This window comes from Punica granatum, chromosome 4, assembly GCF_007655135.1.
Source record: "Punica granatum isolate Tunisia-2019 chromosome 4, ASM765513v2, whole genome shotgun sequence".
In the NCBI taxonomy this organism is placed as follows: domain Eukaryota; kingdom Viridiplantae; phylum Streptophyta; class Magnoliopsida; order Myrtales; family Lythraceae; genus Punica; species Punica granatum.
The window spans coordinates 7,898,489-7,917,957 of record NC_045130.1 but is presented as its reverse complement, the minus strand read 5'-3'; the positions used below and the strand labels follow the sequence as shown (position 1 = coordinate 7,917,957).

Sequence of the window (19,469 nt, the reverse complement as noted above, 5' to 3'; positions counted from 1 at the left end):
TTTCCATCAAATTCCAATCATTATAATATTTTCTAAAAAGATCAAAAATTGAGTATAAACAAATCAAGAGAAAAAAATCTAATCAATCTATTTATATTTGGCCAAATCATTACACGTTTTTGTGCTTAATAATTAAGAATTTAATACGCTGAGAAAATAAAAATGAAAAAAATATTATATATAAATATTTGTAAATTTAATTTACAAAATATTAACTACAAACAATAAAAAAACTCAATAAGGAAATATTAATGAATGCATGTGCAAACGTAAAATGATTCAACTTAGTCAATAGTGCTTATCAAAATACTAATTTTTGAGTCATTCCAATAATCATTTACGAGGGGACGAATACTCCTTTCAAGATAAAATCTCCCATCAAATTATTTAAATATCGTTTGCTTTGTTTACCCTATAATATATAGTAATTTGCATCACAAATAATAATCTTGCATAGCATGCGGGTAATCTGGCTAGTTAATTAAAGTTCGGATCAACTTGTGAAATCTTCCACAAGTAACCACACTTTGATTTATCACAGATATCTACACTATTATATATTATATAAAGTCGAAACTTCACTCTTTGAACTCGCTTTTGTTTCTAAATTGCTCATTACCCCTTAACGTTAATTAATTAATAATTATGATCATTAGATTCTAAACAAATTAGTAATTTTGTTAAGTAACTTATGGCCTCACTTTCCACTTTTCTCTTTTCTCCTATCGACGTACACCCAAGTTTTTTGTTTTTTTAGTTGTTATCATAAATATTTATTGTAGTTTACAAAATTTACAAATTTATAATTATGAAAGAGGTTCATAGATGTGATTGACAATTAAAGACATGAAATAAAAATACACAGTAAATTACAATAATGAGATTTTTTTTCGAGCTTCTTTTTTATTTAAAATCCATGTGTAACGTAGACATACTATACATCTATTAATTTTAATTATTATAACTTAAAGGGCACAGGAAAAAAATAAAAATAAAGTATTCCTACTGTATTTTTTTTTCTGAGTATATTAGTTTGGACATAAAGTTCTATCTGCGCTACCACATTGTTGGAGAAGGGTCTTCGAACAGGAGGACACGTGGTAAGTTCAGAAATTAAAAAAGAACAGGATGCCACGTGGCGTTCTTAATGAGGGTTGACCTTGAACCATTGACCTTCAGATCCCCGAGCTGACATTTCTGCAAAGTCAAAAGATCACTGTCCTCCCAATTTTCGCTTATGGCAGCTTTTTTTATTTTTGAACAAATTAAAGATTCGAAATCTGAATTTAATTATGTTTCTCGGTTAATCTTCCTATCCCCCTGTATTTTTTTATTATTGTAAATGGTAATAATAAAATAATAATTAGGGCAGTTATATTTTCAAATAAAATTTATCGGCCTATTTATAAATTTATTATAATTAATAAAATATATAAAAGTTCGCATTGGTTAACATTTTCTTACATATGTTTGGATCGATATTCATTATGTCTATTTACAAGTAGAACAATTGAAAATGTGACGGAAATGGAAAAAAAAGGACAAAATTAAACTTGATAAGATTCAATAAAATCAAATAGATCGATACTTTTTTTTTTCTTTATTAGATCATTGATACTCGTGTGATCTGAAATAACAAAGGATTGTATTTAGCAAACGGACCTATCAATTTAATTGTGAAATTATCATTTTCTTGTAGTATCATAAAATTCACCTCTCTTTATCCATGAGGCGTACTCGTGCTGCTGTTGCTATACATTTGGGTTACAGCTGCCCAAGCCTAAATCAACCTGAACATCTCACCATCATGGACAACAATTTATTATAATTAACCCACCCATTAAAAGTTGGTATAATTACGATCATATTATATTAATTGCCGAAGCACCAACAAATTATAAAAATAAAAAAGGGATGACGCCATTAATCACAAGTCGCCGCACCACACATAGACCTACCTCATCCAGACCGGTCTAGGTTGCACTAAAGACAGTTTAATTTTGGGATTCATTAACCCTGATAACCCACATATCCATATGAATCTACTTGCCCAATTACATATTTAGTTTTTAAATACTCTATATTAATTATATTACTTTGTTGATATCGACATCTGATACTTATTAGAACATAATCATTTAATAATGTACGATCTCACGTTGAAATTAAACTTGATTTTGTTCTTTTTTCCCTCAAAAACTATAATTATTTAATTTGTACTTGGTGGTCAATCGTTCGATACTTACCTCCAAATACCACGTGGTACACATCAAATAAAGAAAAATGCTCATTCTTCTTGGTTTTCTTTTTGGTGTGGCAGTGGTGGGTGTAGCATTAATCGGTTTTATATGATTTCCATTTCTAGAAAAAACAAGAGAATAAATTCGAGAAAACAAAAGAATAAATTCTTCCTCGCAAACCATTAATTTTAACCATCTTCAACTGGCCGATTACAATATTTTAATCTACCGGAAATATAATTATACTACAAGTTAAATATTTTTGGGTGGATTTTTTTCCTGATGGAATCGAAGTTAAGTATTTTCATCTGGATGAATTCAGATTTCCATATTTTTTTAAAAAAATGTCTAGGTGGATTCCATATGGAAGAATACTATAGATTTCTTAATTATGGTTTAGAGAATTTTATTTTGCGTTTATAGACTAAACTAAAATTATTTAGTCCCTAAATTAAATACTTTACCCAAAGCTTTGCCCCCTTTTGGAATGAATAATTACTTGTGACTTCAGAATCATATTCAAGATTGTATTATAATCTAGTGTAAAGCATAACCAAACAACTATACAAAGTATGTATATATATAAATTGAACTCCTTTCTCTCTTCTAGGCTGCGTGCATTCTTTTTTAATACAGAGAGAAGCATCCATTCACAAATAAATTGGATCAATAAATTAAAGAATAAGTTTTCTAGAGAAAATATATATTAAAAGTCTGTTATGCAATATATAAAATGCAAGACTCATCCCCGTGCTATACGCATTCTAATATATATTTTTTCCTTTTCTTTGAATCAATAAATTAAAGATAAGTTGTCTAGAGAAAAGATAAAAGTTTTTTCTGCGGTATATAAAACGCAAGACTCATTCCCGCGCTACGCGCGTTCTAATATATATATATATATATTTCTTTTCTTATCACTGCAACAAATATCGAATACTTTCATAATTTAAACATGTATGTTGATTTTTTAGTGTAAAACTCAGAAAAGAATTTTATTACTTTTAAAATTAAGGAATAAAATAATAATGAAAAAAAATTATGAAAGTATGAGAGGAAGAGAAAGGTGTCGGCGGTGGAGGAGAGGAGAGGAGAGGAGAGAATGAGAGAAAACTAGTCACATGGCCCACGTGATGCGCGGAAATATGGACTATTTTATTTTTGATAATATATTATGGTAAATCTTGACTTTTAAGTGTTTAACTTATTCTAATAAAAAATATATTAGACTTGCATTGTTATTTCAAATATTAAATGGATATTTTTGTCAAATACTAATCGTTAAATGAATTACACTTACCATACTGCACAAGAAAGAATATGGTTCAAAACATATGTTCAAAAAATCTTACTTTGGCGAGTAAGAGAAGCTGAGAACAAAGAGAAAGAAATGAGATGTACAAATTCGGTTAATAGGAAGATGAAGAAGAGAGGCAGACCATTAGCTGTAGAGTAGAGAAAGATCGTGGAACTAATATTTTTATTTGTAAATTATTTCTTTTGTTTTTTTAATTATTTTAATTGTATAAATTATTTAATTTCTTTAATCATTTTAACTAATTAAGGTTTTTTCACCCAAGAATATGTGTGTATCTAGTCGTATATTAAATGTAGAGAGCATGACGAGACTCTTCACCGAAAGCTCTCAAGACGTTGATGTGGCACGTTAAGAATCTCTCAAGATGCTGATGTGACATGCCCTTATCGATCCAATGGGAGAATTTCGTGGGAGTACATTGAATAGCTATATACAATAGATAGATTATGGAGTAACTTGTAATGAGTACATAGAAGTAATGCTGAATCTGTAATTATACTTTTAAATCTAAGGCCACGATTTTCTAGTTATTATTCTAAGAATAATAGCGAAAAGCAAATGTTACACCACTTCTAAAATTAGTGATCTATATTATTCTATTTTCTTATACCCTATAACTAGGTTTTCTGCCCTTGTGTTGCAGATAATTTTTACTACAAATATGATTTTTTATAAAAAAAATTCTTTTTTCTATAGTGTATAATATCTAATAATTATATCCAAATATATTAAGGAATTATGATTAATTCATATATTACTACTATATTGGAGAAGGAGCAGCAATATAACTTTTTTTTATAATTATCATTTCTCTAATTCGGTCAAAAATTAATATGCCATAAATTTTGGGGATAATTTTGTAATTATCATAATTTTTGAGGATATATTAAAATTAAAATATTACACGTCCAAATATATTAATGTTTATACACTGAAGATATTACTAATGTTATTTATAAACTCTTAATTTATACGCATTTATTAATTTTATCCTATTTAACCCTTATCGTATATATCCACTATTATGCCACTATGTATTATACTGTATTAAACTTTATATAATATATAGATGTTATATAAAGCAGAAGGTGAGGGTTTGATCTCACTTTTTTAATTTCCAAAATCCCTCCTAAATACTATTCAATTCTGACAAAAAAAATATCATCTATACTTCTAAACTATTATATAAAGCCAAAACCTTCTCATTTGATATAATTTTTTATTTTCCAAAATGCCCATGAAACATTCTTTCTAATTTATTACAACTACTATATATTATATAATTTAGTAATTTCATCAAATAACTTCCACGTCTATTCATCCACTTTTTTCTCCACCTTCTACTCTCTCTCTTCATATTTTGTCAATCACCCCTTCTTATTTTCCTTCTTTTAATAATTTCATTTTTTTTATGTTCCCATATGTAGTGCGAGTACGTTCGTCTAGTTTAATTAATAATAAAACCATTAAATTATAATTAAAATAGTAAATTTTACAAATTAACTACCCCTACCCATTTTTTCTCCATTCTCTCTCACTCTCTTCCTCCTTCTTCTCTCCCCAGTCCAACCATACAGACCAACATTTTTTAGTCAATCTTATTTATAACCATAGTTTTGGTAAATTTTATTAGTTTTTATTATAGAGACCCATGTAATTTTTTTTCCTTTTTTTTTTTGTGGGGGGGGGGGGGGGTGGTTTGTGTTGGAAGATGGGTGTGAACAAGACCCATGTATTTAATTAATGTTAGAATAAGAAAAAGTAAATGGTTGTTGTGAACCGCAATTACGATATTTTTCCAAAATCTAGCAAAAGATTAGTTTGTCATAATTTCATTGTTCTCACACTTCTTCATTGGCACATTATTGTCAATTTCCAATTTAGTTTCTCATGCCTTAGAAATGTTCTTCATAAATAAACCAAATATCTTGGCGAAAATGTTAATGCGCACTTCAAAAGTTATAGGTGGAGTCGATTGGGTTGGTGACCAACCATAGTTTGCGTCATGCGAAGAAGGAAATATGGTTGTGGCTCATCATCATGAAGAAGAAAATATTTTCGATTCTTACATAAAATGTGTGTGTGTGTGTGTATATATATATATACATATATATAAATGACAAAATGAACTTCGATGTTCTTATGTCTTTCTGTGAGTGGGAGGTGATAGAAAATGAATTCTCAGTGCCAAGTGCAACACAATCGCCATGTTATATATGGATAAGAATTTCTCTCACGGTACGTTGTGTTGACGAACCTAAATACTCCGATCACGGTTTCCGAATGTCGTTGCTCACCGTATCGAAGCTACATATGAGGAGCACATGAATTTGAGCTAGCTCGAAGCAAACCCAACAGCCATCTGATCCCATTCACATCTCGCAGGACACCATAAGTCCCTGCTTTGATGATACGGTTGTTTTGTGTCTTTTGGTGTGTGGACGTAAAATATATGCATTAAATCGGGAAATTCAAATATTAATTAGTCGTGTTTATTTTTAGCATGTAAAATGGGGGCATAGTTCCTTTAGATTGGATCATCTAATGTTATTCTTATTAGAAAATTAATTCGATGCAAGGGGAAAATTCAAATGATCGATACGTCAGGATCAAAGTTGAGGAATCATGATAGTTTTGCAACATGATCTTAATTTTACTTATTACACATGTAGCAACTACTCATACGTGGGCAAATAAATAGGACCAATCGACAATATGCAGCATCTTATTATGTTGGCACATCGTTTTTTTTTTAACTTCATATAATATTGGTTCATAATCAATAACATGCGTTGTCATGCTAATATGTATATGTGCAAAGTTATGGCTGAACTATTACAATATGTAGTGACCCTAAAAATTTTCTTGAAAACGAATCATCGAACTTACAGAAAAACATTATTTTCTTAAACTTAGAGGAGTCAGGAAGGGCTGGGGGACTAGTAGTTCTCTTATAATAATAATAAAAATGTGGGACATCATGAAAGAAGAAATAAATTAATAGAAAAATCACCATAGTGAGTTTTCCCACTCTTACATATAAAAAGAATAAAACAACAAAAGCAGACACTTCGTGCATTACAAAAGACAACAAGAACTGTTGTGCATAAAGTTAATCACTACATATATATATATATACCCATATATAAAACCGGCTAATGATGCTGAAGCAACATCTTCCTTTCTAAATATGTCAACAAAATTGCTAAATTTTTTTATTCATAAAAAAATGATAATAGAATAGAACTGCTTTTTCTGGCATTTTGCCGCATTATTGGAGAGATGCATAAAATGGTAATTAGTGGTATGTCATTAGGTGGCTTTTTTTTTTTAATTTCTCTTAATTATGATTGGAACCGGTCAATTGCTCGCACTAATTGTTGATTATTAATTTATTTTACTGACTATTTTCTAATGTCTCTCAAAAGCATATTTTTCAAATTCTTAAATCCTCATCCATCCTATCTTTATATGGTCCATCATGGAGTGACGACTGCAATAAAGCTCCTACACGTTATGTATCTATGAGATAACGAGTTTCCTTTTGTGAATGCACAAACAGAACGAAATTCTCCGGCCAATTAATAATTCTCTCATAAAGAAACCCTTTTTTTTTTGGGGTGAATTAGGGGCTGAAACGTCCCAGTTCTTTTTCTATATTTTCTTATCCACTAGCTAGTTAAGTATCATAAATTCTTTTTTCTCAGTTATTGCAGTCAAAGGTAATAAAAATGCGGTTCACTATCGGTCTAAGAACATGTTAATTTTAATTAGTGGCCCAAGAGAGGGATGTGTTGAATTTGAATAAAGTTTGCACTCGAAGATTCCGTTTTTGGTTTCTTTATGCAAATAGGGAGGGATACGATTCCATTTCGGTTTCTTTATGAATGAGTGGCTCGTCCCCTTAGCTATCGGTTTCCCCATGCCGACCAAGTCCCTTCTTGTTTTACCCTAACGTGGATTTTTTCACAGAGAAATCCGTAACAGAAGTTGAAAATATATGCATGACCCTTCCTTTCTCATTTTCGTTCCATTTTTCTTTTTAATGTAGTTTTGCGTTCAATATATCTTAATATGGGAATTCTTTTTCTTGAACATCTATATCGATTTGAGTTAAAAGCAAGAAAAAAAGTTGATATCATTCTCTTCCAATAGAAAAGTGATATTGAAGTGCAATGTGCAGATTACCATTATTTTAGATAGATATCAAGTGCACACATCTTTGCCATTTTACTAAAATATACTCATAACAAAATCTATTTGTTTATCTCTATTCATGTATTTTGAATCATTTCTCAATTCCTATTGATTGTTCTTTCGAATATCTCATTCTCGTTGATTATTTATCCTATGATGTTCCCATTAATTAATATACTCTTTGATTCACGCAGTCTCTAATTTGATTTAAGAGAACATTCCTAGGATAAAAACATATTTTGACACATCTTGATGTAATTAATATAATAATTTAACTTTTATAAATTCAATTTATGAATGAATAAATAAAAACTTAAAAATACAGATGTCGGTGCAACGCGCGATAACATGACTAGCTCTACCATCTTTCTAACTTATATATTTGCATTTTCACTATGGTGTTTGGTGTGAGGTAACCTTAGGTTATTGATAATGTTAGATTAAATTATTTGGACTCACAAGATTGCTGTGTGTGGTTATATCACATTACTGACAGTCTTGATGATTGCTATGGTAATGCACGATGCCACCAAAACGGTAATATATATATATATATAGCCAGCATGAGGGGTGTCTATATAGATTATTACTTTAGTTTAGTGGCTATCTTCAAACAGTTTTGTTCAATATTATTTTTGTAATTTAATTGATAGTAATCCAGATTGTTTTTATTATCCACATAGTATAGTTCGCAATTATCATGGTCGATGACTCAGTGAAAACTCTTATCCAAACCAAATAGTTTTTGGGATGGATCTTAGGTACTCGAATGCAATTTCCGCATAACAAATTTTAACCGCCATTCTGACCATAATTTATCCCTGTAAGTAATATAAGAGTTCACTGAAAGCATAATATGATGCTCGACAACATAACCCATGTCAAACTCTTATTGACCCTTTGATATCGAATCGTAGGCTCCAACCGGTCCCCGACGATGACAATCGATAAGCGTAAGCGGGGGATAAGAATTTCTCGTGCGAAATCGGTGGATGTGGAAGTAGCAGCAGGGGATCATAGCCCATCCTTTTCAATTATTCTTGATATATATATATATATATTAAATTATATTTGAGTATTTTAATAACAAGATGGGAGCAACTAGCAGCAGCAGTAGTACAAGCTGTTGGATTCCAATGCAAATGGAATCACACTCACCTTCTCCCCCCTCTTCTCCAATTACCGTTCTTCCCCCGCCCTCAGCTTTTCCACCTCCGTCCTCTTCTGCTTCTTGTTATTTCCTTTTGTCTCTTTCTCCTTTCTGCTCGCCACAGCCCATCTCTTGTCCCTTCTTCTTCTTCTTCTCCTTCTCCTTCTTGTTCCTCCTCGTCCATTCGGGTTTCCCGGGGAACTTCTTGTCATTGGACGCCATGCCCGACATCGACGACGACAGGCCCCGGGCTTCCCCTGGGAGGGAGTCGGTCATGGACCTCGACCTCGACCTCGACGGCTCCTGGCCCATGGACCAGATCTCCTTCCTCGCAGCCAACCCCATGTCCCCCTTCCTCATGTCCTCCACCGAGCAGCCCTGCTCCCCTCTCTGGGCCTTCTCCGACGGCCTCGACGACAAGCTCCCCTCCTCCGCAGCAGCCGCCGTCAACGGCGGGTTCCGCCTGTCCGACTATCCCCGGCTCCTCACATGTCAGTCAGCCTTTCAAGCTCCGTTTGTTTCGGTTCTATGTGGGAGTGGTCTTGGTCCTGATTGAGCTGGGGTTTGGTCTTTTTGGAAGTTTGACTTCCTGTTTTTACCCCCGTGTGCTTTGTGGGTTTAATCTGGTTTTTCTTTGTCCGATTGTGCTGAACCAATAGAAGTTGAATCCCTGTCGAAAAGCTTCTTTTTGATTGGTCACCCCTATTTCCTTGCTTCTCGTCTTCAAAGTTCTTCATATTCAACATCCTAATTCTATGCTAAACCTTCTAACTGTACTTTCTCCCTTCTGCATATGGGTTCTCTCTTCTATCAGTCCGAGGTTTCTAACGAGGAAATGATCAGCTCAAATGGAAAACACAAAGAAATGGATTGGCCCCAATTGTTTTTACCTTTCACTTCTTTGAAATTTACTCGGCCAAAATTGTTAACTTTCTGTTTAATCTTTGATGTTTCTCCATTTAAAGCTTGGATTTTTGGCTTTGGCCGTGCGCGTTTGGATTTCTCTGTCCTTTCGTTTTCTCTCCAGAACAAAGTGGTTTTGCTTCACATCACTCCCCATTTTGGGGATTTCCTGATTTTGAAAGCTTTGTTTCTGAACCTTAAAGCGTGTATTCCATGATTCCACACTCCCTATAAGTTTAGTCATCCGGTATTGTCATGGCTTCAACTGAGTACCGGCTATGGTCCTTTTCTTATCAGGGTATTGACGAAACAGTTCTTATGAATTTCAGGTGCTCCTAATCTGGAAAACGAGAGTGTCGCTGAAAATGACGAAACCCGGAAACATCCATCCCCATTTCTTGGGCTGGCACCCCTCGAGAACCCTGACAATTACTGCATAATCAAAGAAAGAATGACCCAAGCTCTCCGTTACTTAAAAGAATCAACCGAGCAGCACGTCCTCGCCCAAGTGTGGGCACCAGTAAAGAACGGGGGACGCTATGTCCTGACGACTTTAGGCCAACCTTTTGTTCTCGATCCCAACACTAATGGGCTCCACCAGTATAGGATGGTCTCCCTCATGTACATATTTTCAGTGGACAGCGACAATGACGGAGAGCTAGGACTTCCTGGTCGGGTATTCAGGCAGAAACTGCCCGAGTGGACCCCGAACGTTCAGTACTACTCACGCAAGGAGTATTCTCGGCTTAATCATGCGCTTCACTGTGATGTGCGGGGGACTTTGGCTTTGCCTGTTTTTGAGCCTTCGGGGCAGTCCTGTGTTGGTGTACTTGAACTTATAATGACCTCCCAGAAGATTAATTACGCTCCCGAGGTTGATAAAGTCTGCAAAGCTCTTGAGGTTGGTTTCTTCACCATCAAACTGCATTAATAGCTCTGGACGATGGACGTTCTGCACTTTCTCCATCTCAAGTTATTGAGATTTCACAGTAACATAGTTTCAGCTTTTTTGCAGGCAGTAAACTTGAAAAGTTCGGAAATTCTGGATCACTCGAACACACAGGTGGGCTCTATTATTCAGGTTATATCTTTTTGTTGTCTTGAGGCTCTGGGTTTTCTCTACGAACATGTGTCCAATAACAACTCTTCTCACTCAAAAGATGTAGTCTGCTGCACAAAGAAGACATTTTTTATAAGGCACTGGTTGATTTTCTTCTGTCTGAAAAACTAAGGCAAAAGCTTACCAAATCCAAGAAAATTAATCTCTTCAGTTGTATTTGTTGTAACTGAATCTGTTTCTTTTCCTTTTCTTCAAAATATGCCAGATAAAGAGGAACAAGGCAAAAGATAATGAAAATAAGGAAGAATTTTAGGATATAATTTACAAGATTGTTGGGACTATTAAGTTAGTTTCTATCAAAGTGCAAAGCTTGCACATACGTAGAAATCTGGGAACAATTTTCTATAAGCAGACAGTTTATTGGTCCTTTTTTCTGCAAATGTTTGCTGACTATTTAATTCTTTAAAACCAGATATGCAATGAAGGTCGCCACGTTGCACTGGTCGAGATTCTCGAGATACTCACAGTGTTGTGCGAGACACACAAGCTCCCATTGGCACAGACATGGGTCCCATGTAGGCACCGGAGCGTGCTTGCTGATGGAGGTGGCCTCAAGAAGAGCTGCTCGAGCTTTGATGGCAGCTGCATGGGACAGGTTTGCATGTCCACAACTGACGTGGCGTACTATGTAGTGGATGCTCAGATTTGGGGATTCCGAGAAGCTTGTGCTGAGCACCACTTGCAGAAGGGACAGGGAGTTGCTGGGAGGGCTTTCTTGTCCCGTAGTTCGTGTTTCTGCAAAGATATAACCAAATTTTGCAAGACTGAGTACCCTTTGGTCCATTACGCTCGTATGTTCGGAATAACGAGCTGTTTTGCTATTTGTCTGAGGAGCAGCTTTACAGGAAACGACGAGTATATCTTGGAGTTCTTTCTACCTCCTAACATCGTGGACAGTTATGAACAGGAGATTCTGTTGAGATCTTTAATGGGGACAATGAAGCAGCACTTTAAGAGCCTCAGAGTCGGGTCGGGGAAAGAACTCGAGCAAGAGGAGAAGTCTATTGAGATCATTCAAGCTTCTTCCTTAAATGAGAGGAATGAGACAAATATTGTTCTTGAGCCTCTTCAAGTACCTGATGGTGGTGCAGAATTAGCTACATCTAGGTTGCAGTATAACTTACCAAGTATCCGAAGGGAGGTAGATCAGGTCAATGTACCAAATGATGTTACAGTTGATAACGCCGAAAAAATCGTAGAAGTTGTAAATGAGAACCCTGTTCCTTGCTCTGATAACAAGAAACAAGCAAAGAAGTCGGAGAAAAAACGTGGAAAAGCTGAGAAACAGATTAGTCTCGATGTTCTCCAACAGTACTTCGCAGGCAGCCTGAAAGATGCTGCGAAGAGCCTTGGTGGTACGAACATTTCCACGTTTTTATTACTCTTGATTGATTTATCAAAAGTACTTAAATTTCAATGGCTATAACTGATCATGATTTTGATTTCTTTGCCAGTGTGTCCCACTACCATGAAGCGAATTTGTCGACAGCATGGTATTACCCGGTGGCCATCTCGCAAGATCAACAAAGTAAACCGTTCCCTCTCTAAGCTGAAGCGTGTAATCGAGTCTGTTCAAGGTGCAGATGAAGCTTTTGGGCTGGGATCTCTAGCAGCCACGAGTCCTCTTCCTGTTGCTGTTGGTTCAATTTCATGGCCATCGAGCTTGAAAGGGTCCAACGAACCAAACCAAATCGAGCAGAAAGAGAAACCATCTGAACTGCTCAACGAGAAGGTCATTAAGTCACCCAGCCCTAGGACACCAGGAAGTGATGAAGACCCTGCGATTGAAAATTGGCTTGGGGGAAGGATATTGAGTCAGGAGCAGCTTATATATGAGCAGAATGGAGCTGGGGGCATGTCTGAACTCTACAAGGGCTTGAACCGGCCCAGAAACGGGACCGGCTCAAGAGAAGAGAGCTGTGGGACCCCCACTTCTCATGGGTCATGCCAAGGCAGCCCCATAAACGAAGGTTTAGGTTTTGTTTCATCACCTCCAAAGGAGCAACCTTCTGATCCCTGCCAGAGACTCAGGGCCTCTCCTGATTTGCCATTTACTAAGCCCACCGAGGAGCTGAACTTCTCTGCTTGCTCTGTTATTCCGAACAGTCTTCTGCCAACAGAAGCACAAGAAACCTTTGAAAGAATGCTTTTAGAAGATGCGGGAAGCTCGAAGGACTTGAGAAACCTATGCCCTTCTGGGGCAGACACTGTGTTGGAAGATTCAAGCTCAAAGCAGCACGTGGGCCTCCGCCCCCCTTTCCGAGCAGTAACAGCGCAAGGACCTGCAAGACAGGACATGAAGAGCATAACGATAAAGGCCACTTACAGGGAAGACATAATAAGGTTCCGGATCTCTTTTAGTTCCAAAGTAGTGGAACTGAAGGAGGAAGTGGCAAAGAGGCTGAAGCTAGAGGTCGGAACCTTCGATGTGAAGTATCTCGATGACGACCACGAGTGGGTTCTGATTGCTTGCAATGCAGACTGGCAAGAGTGCGTCGACATCTCGCGGTCTTCAGGTTGCAACATGATTAGGTTGTTAGTTCATGACGTGATGGCCAATCTCGGGAGCTCGTGTGAGAGCTCCGGAGAGTGAGCATTTTGCTCTGTCAGGGAAAAAGTAATCGTCCTGGCAAGTCCTGCAAGATTCTTGGTACGTCAGAGTTGGCATAGAATTTTTATTTTTTTTTGGCTTCCCTTATAGAATTCGTCCAAGTTGTAATATAAAAGTTTTTCCAGAATTTGTTGCGTCTTCGCATATTTGTGATTGAATGAATGAAAGAAGCGTTAGCATTCGATGCAAGAGATTTGTTTATGGGATGACTGACATAACAGTGGAGCTCACCATTGTAAATTATTGAGTGAGCTTTCAGTTTCTATCAGGCAGCCTGCGGATTTTCAATCTTCCACGTCGTAAGCTTCTTTCTGTATATTTTTATTTATTTTGAAAATTTGTTCTCTATATATATATATATATATATATAAACCTTCCCTTGACCTTTTATTTTTTTTTATAATTTTGGCCGATCCCTCTGGCATAAGAGAGAGCTTCCTTTAGCCTTTTGTGGTAAGGAAAGCAAGAGATTCCGATCAGAGGATGTGAAAAGCCAAGCAGGCCAATGTATTTTTCAATTATTTCCTTTTTGCTGAATGCCAATTTGACAAGTTGCCTGGTGAGATTCTATATGTTGTTGCGGCATACAATTTGGTTTCTGGGAAAAATGACAGACTTATTCTCGAGGTAGATCCTGAGGTTATTTCGGGGTCTAGTAACAGGTCAAAGATCGTTGCGCTCCAATCGCTCGACTACTGGTTTGATAGATCGAGGATATCATTTTATCAGGGGACTGGAAGTTGCTGGTGTGTGTAATCGTCTATCATGATGGTCATTCCTGCGCTGATCGACTATAATAAATGAGCCGTATTTCTACTGCCGGGGCTTGCATATCTCGGATTCATATTCCTGTTGGCTTAGCACATTTTTCTGTTTTCAGATTTCCATACCATGTGTTTTTTGATATGTCATAGGCTTCGGCCGTTATTCATGTAATACACAATGTCGGGAAATGCCACATCGCTACTGGTGTTAACAGAGCAATTAGTAGTAGGCCCTTCGACCAAAGTAAATGGAATATTTCGTTAAAAGATTGATTGAGACGAGAGAATGAGAATCGGCCCAATTAGCCCCCTAACCGGGGCTAGCTTTACAGAACTGCAGAACAGACCGAAAGCTGCAACTAATACAGACAGTGACACTATCGAACTTGTTAATGTCGAAAGCCAACCATTTCTAAAAATTATGGGAAGGCAATATTGTATACTGGTACATTGGATGAATCTCCCCCTTGATGAGCCATACATAGCATCAATAAGTAAACTACGAAAAATTGGGGTATTACTACATATTTCACAATAAATAATCAGTCATACTTATGTATGATGAAATATACAAGATGAGATGGCGGGGTAGTAGAAATAGGTACTAAGACTTACGAGGCTGGGAGTTCCTTCAACTGCAGGAGAATGCGAAACCACCTCTTGAAAAATCTGTTGTGGAAGCATGAATATCTGCCCGCCCTAGTCTGGCTCGAAAAATATTGGCGACGGACATTTGCCGCACGAACCGGGTGAACCGCACCCAATTCTGATACTCGAACAAGTTCTTGTCCATCCTGACAAAGTTGAACACGAAGGAAGGCTTCTCTACACCTTCAGAAAAGGATCTAGACATCTTAAGTACCTGCTGGAAGGATCTGTCATCCAAATTCGATGCTGAGTTTTCGCCTTCGAGGGGTACATCACAAAGCTTGGCAGCTAACAGGAGCTGCCGGAGGAACCCTTCGGGACTGCTCACTGGATTCATCTGCTTCTCTTCTTCATCCTGCATCTCGAAACACGTACAGCAGAGGGTGAACCCATACCTTCCAAACATTCGAGCAATCGGGAGGTAACCATCCCTTGTAGAAGTATTATAATAGCCTGCAGTTAATTCTGAGGGATGAGATTGTGTCCCATAATGCCAGTGAATGGAAGCAACTTTAGCTGATGTGTTCACTTCAATGCCGCGAAAGATAGTCTCGGCTTCCCTGCATATCCTCTCCCCATGCAATATCAGCATTCTCGAGTACCACTCGAGGAAGAATTTGCCATAAGGAGAATTCCATGATCCATTCTCACTTCTGAAGAACTCGGTGAGTTCAGGATCGTGCATTAAATTGCCAGCACCAATAGGGCCCCCATTTCCCCATTCACGCATCCCAATCTCTTGTGCACAAGCATTTAGAGATGCAAGCATGTACTGGGAAGACCAATGAAGCCAATAAATGAATAGGAGACGATAACATAGAAAAACTGATACAGACAAGTGAAGAAAGAGGAGACAGCAAGCGGAGGATGCCCTTTTACTTCAGGTAAGGGGAGAGGAACTCGACTAACATATAGACTGTAACATTTTGGAAGAGAACTGAAGTATCCATGCTTGCCTATTCCTATAATTTCATTTGCATTTTATTTTAATTTCTGTTTCTTTGATCCCGCACCTTATCATAGCATTGAAACTCTCCAAGTTCCCGCGAACGCCAAGCCCACATCAGCTTCTGGGAAGGGCACGAAGGATACCTTAGTTCACCGGCTGGACCCATCCCAACCTGAATTCCCTGGGGATACCAAATTACTAGAGGATGAAACCGAAGTATTCCTTTCAGCGACAAAAGTAGAAATTGCACCGAATAATGAATGAAAACATCTTACTGTTATGACATCTCCAAGCAAGGGCCTGAAAACATCCCTGAAGCTCCTCATGAAATCTGTATATGCTTGAATTGGCGATCTTCCCCGCAGCACTGGAAGAATATCACATCCTAGTGAAATGCATTCCACATTTCTTCTTCCAAATCTATCAGAATATGCTAAATCTGGATTTTTGTCAATCTCCTCAAGCACCCATTGAGGAAGAGGTATCCTTCAATAATAGCCCAAAAGAAGAAATATTACAGCCATGACTACAATGTAACAGAATACGCATAGATCTGTTCAGTAATAAAATAGACATCTCTTCTAAAAGAAACACACGGACAAGTGACTCTTGTCAGGACCAGATTGTCAGCAGAGACAACACATGAAACCTTGAATTCAAGGACTAAGAGGGCACAACCCAAAACCTTTTGATTGAATAGCCATTGCCACTCAGAAGGGGCGCATTTCGGTATCTAGAAATGTGAAGTTTTTCATCGTTGACTTCCTGAATCCTCCATTTCAATCAGACACTGTCAGACACCAAGTCCAAGGAGCTACACTACAAAATTATTCGTAGCAGAAATTGTACTGGGATGTTCGAAAATTCCGCTCGATAAGCCCTGCAAAAGGACTTCGATGGAGCTCAAAAATCTTTCCATCAAACAAATGAATCGAAGGACCCCATGAGAGAGGACATGCACATCAACGAGCAGTAACAGCCAATTATCAAATCCCCAGAACAAAAAAAGAAAAGAAAAAAAAGTAAGCAATTTTTCGGAATCCTAACTAACCACTGAGGATCACTGGGCCCTGCACCCCATTGATGAAATGCCATCAGCGCCCTAACCTTTAATCCACACCGTCTCGCCATTGCCAGGACCAGATTGTCAGCAGAGACAACACATGAAACCTTGAATTCAAGGACTAAGAGGGCACAACCCAAAACCTTTTGATTGAATAGCCATTGCCACTCAGAAGGGGCGCATTTCGGTATCTAGAAATGTGAAGTTTTTCATCGTTGACTTCCTGAATCCTCCATTTCAATCAGACACTGTCAGACACCAAGTCCAAGGAGCTACACTACAAAATTATTCGTAGCAGAAATTGTACTGGGATGTTCGAAAATTCCGCTCGATGAGCCCTGCAAAAGGACTTCGATGGAGCTCAAAAATCTTTCCATCAAACAAATGAATCGAAGGACCCCATGAGAGAAGACATGCACATCAACGAGCAGTAACAGCCAATTATCAAATCCCCAGAACAAAAAAAGAAAAGAAAAAAAAGTAAGCAATTTTTCGGAATCCTAACTAACCACTGAGGATCACCGGGCCCTGCACCCCATTGATGAAATGCCATCAGCGCCCTAACCTTTAATCCACACCGTCTCGCCATTGCCACGATCTCCCAATACCCAAGCCAGTTGTAAACCCCAGGCTGATCCCTCTCCACCAACCCCCACCACACCTCCATCACCACCCCCTCCACTCCAGCCGCCGCCAAGGCCCGGAACGACTGGGCCATGGCCTTCCGCCTCCGCACCTGCCCCGCCGTGGGGCCCACCGCGTCCGCCGGGAGGGTGACGAACACCGGCGACCCCCGCCTCCGCCTCCGGGCGGAGAGCATGTGTTGCAGCTCGTACTGGAGATCGCCGTTGTCCGGGGACACGGAGCCCCCGGGGCCGGGCGTGGACGAGTTGAGCCGCGACGATATGGTCAGCCGGCGAGTTAAGGCTTGGCATCGACTGTTGAGCTTGAGGGATTGGGCAGCCGCCGGCGGCAAGCGGATGAGCCGGGTGCACTCGCCGCGGCCGCTGCAGAAGGAGGCCGAGAAGGCCGGAGCCGATGGGGACGCGATCGCCATTGGAGGTGCTCTGATCAGGTTAGGGTTTCCAACAGGTTTTGGCGCTTCCAAGAAGACGAAAACCCCAAAACACAAAAATAAAATAAAAATAAAAATAAAAAGAGAGAGACAGAGAGAGTGCGTGTAGAGAGAGAAGCGAGGTTACAGAGCAGAGGGCAGAGAGAGCAGGAGAAATGGGGTTCACATCTTCGAGAAATGGCAACAGACGGCTGAGATTGAACGAGGAGGCTTTCGGGCGTTGATGGCGATGGTCTTGATGGAGACGGTGGTGTAGATTTGAAGTCGGTAAGGGAAGTATGGGAATCAGCGTCCAGTCCACGGAACCGTATTTTGCTTCGAGGGGAGGATTTGAGTAGAGTGTTCGGGTTAGAATGGCTCTTTTAAATTAGACAGTGTCCCAAACTCAAAGTTTGTCACGTACCTCCCAATAATTGTTCCTTCCAATGGTATCTAAATCGGCCGGTTGAGGGTTGATGGCTTATTCTGCGTTGCTTGCAAGTTTTTGACTTTGATAATCATGGCGATCGCGATATGTTCGACTACGATGCTTGCACTAAAAGATTGATAGCTCTCTAATGATGGATTTCTCGCGAATTGTACTTTTTGTATTCGACGGGTATTTTTCCATTGCGTCTACGTGAAGTTTATTCTTCCCGTACCCGTGAACATAATTTCTCCATAAACTTATGGAAATATTGTATTGAAGGAGATATGGGTAGTACAATATGTATTTGTATTCGTATTAAATGTCCGATTGACAAAGCGTTGTAATTGCGTAAATAACAACCGGAACAATTCATGTCAAAATAGAAAGTTTGGTATTCTATTTCATTCTCTTTATACTAAATGAACCACTAAAAGAGAAAGAGGATGTAACCCTCTCCTCTAAACTAGACTGCATAGTCAATTCTCGTTGTAGAATTCTTATCTCTTTATTAACAATTATAATTAAATTTTGTATGTTATTGTATTAGTCCTATGAGCTTACTTTGTAATCGAAAAATATATAACTAATAAAGTGATATAATTATATAAAATTTAACACTATAAATTTCACAGGTCAATAGAACCTTTTATGGAAGGTTTAGAGTGCAATCACTTTTTAAATTCTTAATTTTCAAAATTAAAAATAATATTTAAAAATGCGTAATCATGTGAATGTGACATTCTGTTATTTGCCATATCAATAAAAATAAAAGTGAAATTACAGTTATTTTTATTCATTCACGAAATTATAGGTTGTCTCTGGAATATACCAAAAAAATTAAGTTCATAGGATACTATAGTTGCTATTATGTGAAGTGTTGTAGAAGTATGTTATTCAATACAAACAATTGCACGTAAAGTTCAAAAATTTATTTAACCAAGTAATATGTTGTATTTTCTAATAGAACACAATACTAACAATCATAATTGAGAGTACTACATATACATTATTTATATTTCTAT

General features: G+C 37.7%; 2 protein-coding genes across 2 annotated transcripts; one reads left to right on the top strand and one right to left on the bottom strand.

The window, feature by feature from the left end:
* Positions 1–8,861: 8,861 nt before the first annotated feature.
* LOC116205104 (protein NLP7-like) lies at positions 8,862–13,728 on the top strand. The gene is made up of 5 exons (XM_031537587.1): positions 8,862–9,396; positions 10,138–10,709; positions 10,824–10,871; positions 11,341–12,283; positions 12,383–13,728. Exons 1-5 carry the CDS (start codon positions 8,892–8,894, stop codon positions 13,519–13,521), a joined length of 3,207 nt encoding a protein of 1,068 aa, XP_031393447.1. The 5' UTR covers positions 8,862–8,891; the 3' UTR covers positions 13,522–13,728.
* Positions 13,729–14,657: 929 nt separating this feature from the next.
* Positions 14,658–18,362, bottom strand: LOC116204822 (beta-amylase 1, chloroplastic-like). The gene is made up of 4 exons (XM_031537138.1): positions 17,473–18,362; positions 16,176–16,386; positions 15,965–16,081; positions 14,658–15,723 (listed from the first exon to the last, which is right to left on the bottom strand). The coding sequence occupies exons 1-4, from the start codon at positions 18,018–18,020 to the stop codon at positions 14,935–14,937; spliced, it is 1,665 nt and encodes a 554-aa protein (XP_031392998.1). The 5' UTR covers positions 18,021–18,362; the 3' UTR covers positions 14,658–14,934.
* Positions 18,363–19,469: the final 1,107 nt, after the last annotated feature.

Bases quoted from the DNA above. Each gene is read 5' to 3' on its own strand.
- LOC116204822 (XM_031537138.1), bottom strand. From the start codon at position 18,020: ATGGCGATCGCGTCCCCATCGGCTCCGGCCTTCTCGGCCTCCTTCTGC. The intron at 16,387-17,472 runs GTTAGTTAGGAT...CTATTATTGAAG, and splicing joins GGGCCCGGTGATCCTCAGTG to GATACCTCTTCCTCAATGGG. The intron at 16,082-16,175 runs GTAAGATGTTTT...TGGTATCCCCAG, and splicing joins TGCTTGGAGATGTCATAACA to GGAATTCAGGTTGGGATGGG.
- LOC116205104 (XM_031537587.1), top strand. From the start codon at position 8,892: ATGCAAATGGAATCACACTCACCTTCTCCCCCCTCTTCTCCAATTACC. The intron at 10,710-10,823 runs GTTGGTTTCTTC...GCTTTTTTGCAG, and splicing joins AAGTCTGCAAAGCTCTTGAG to GCAGTAAACTTGAAAAGTTC. The intron at 12,284-12,382 runs GTACGAACATTT...TTTCTTTGCCAG, and splicing joins TGCTGCGAAGAGCCTTGGTG to TGTGTCCCACTACCATGAAG.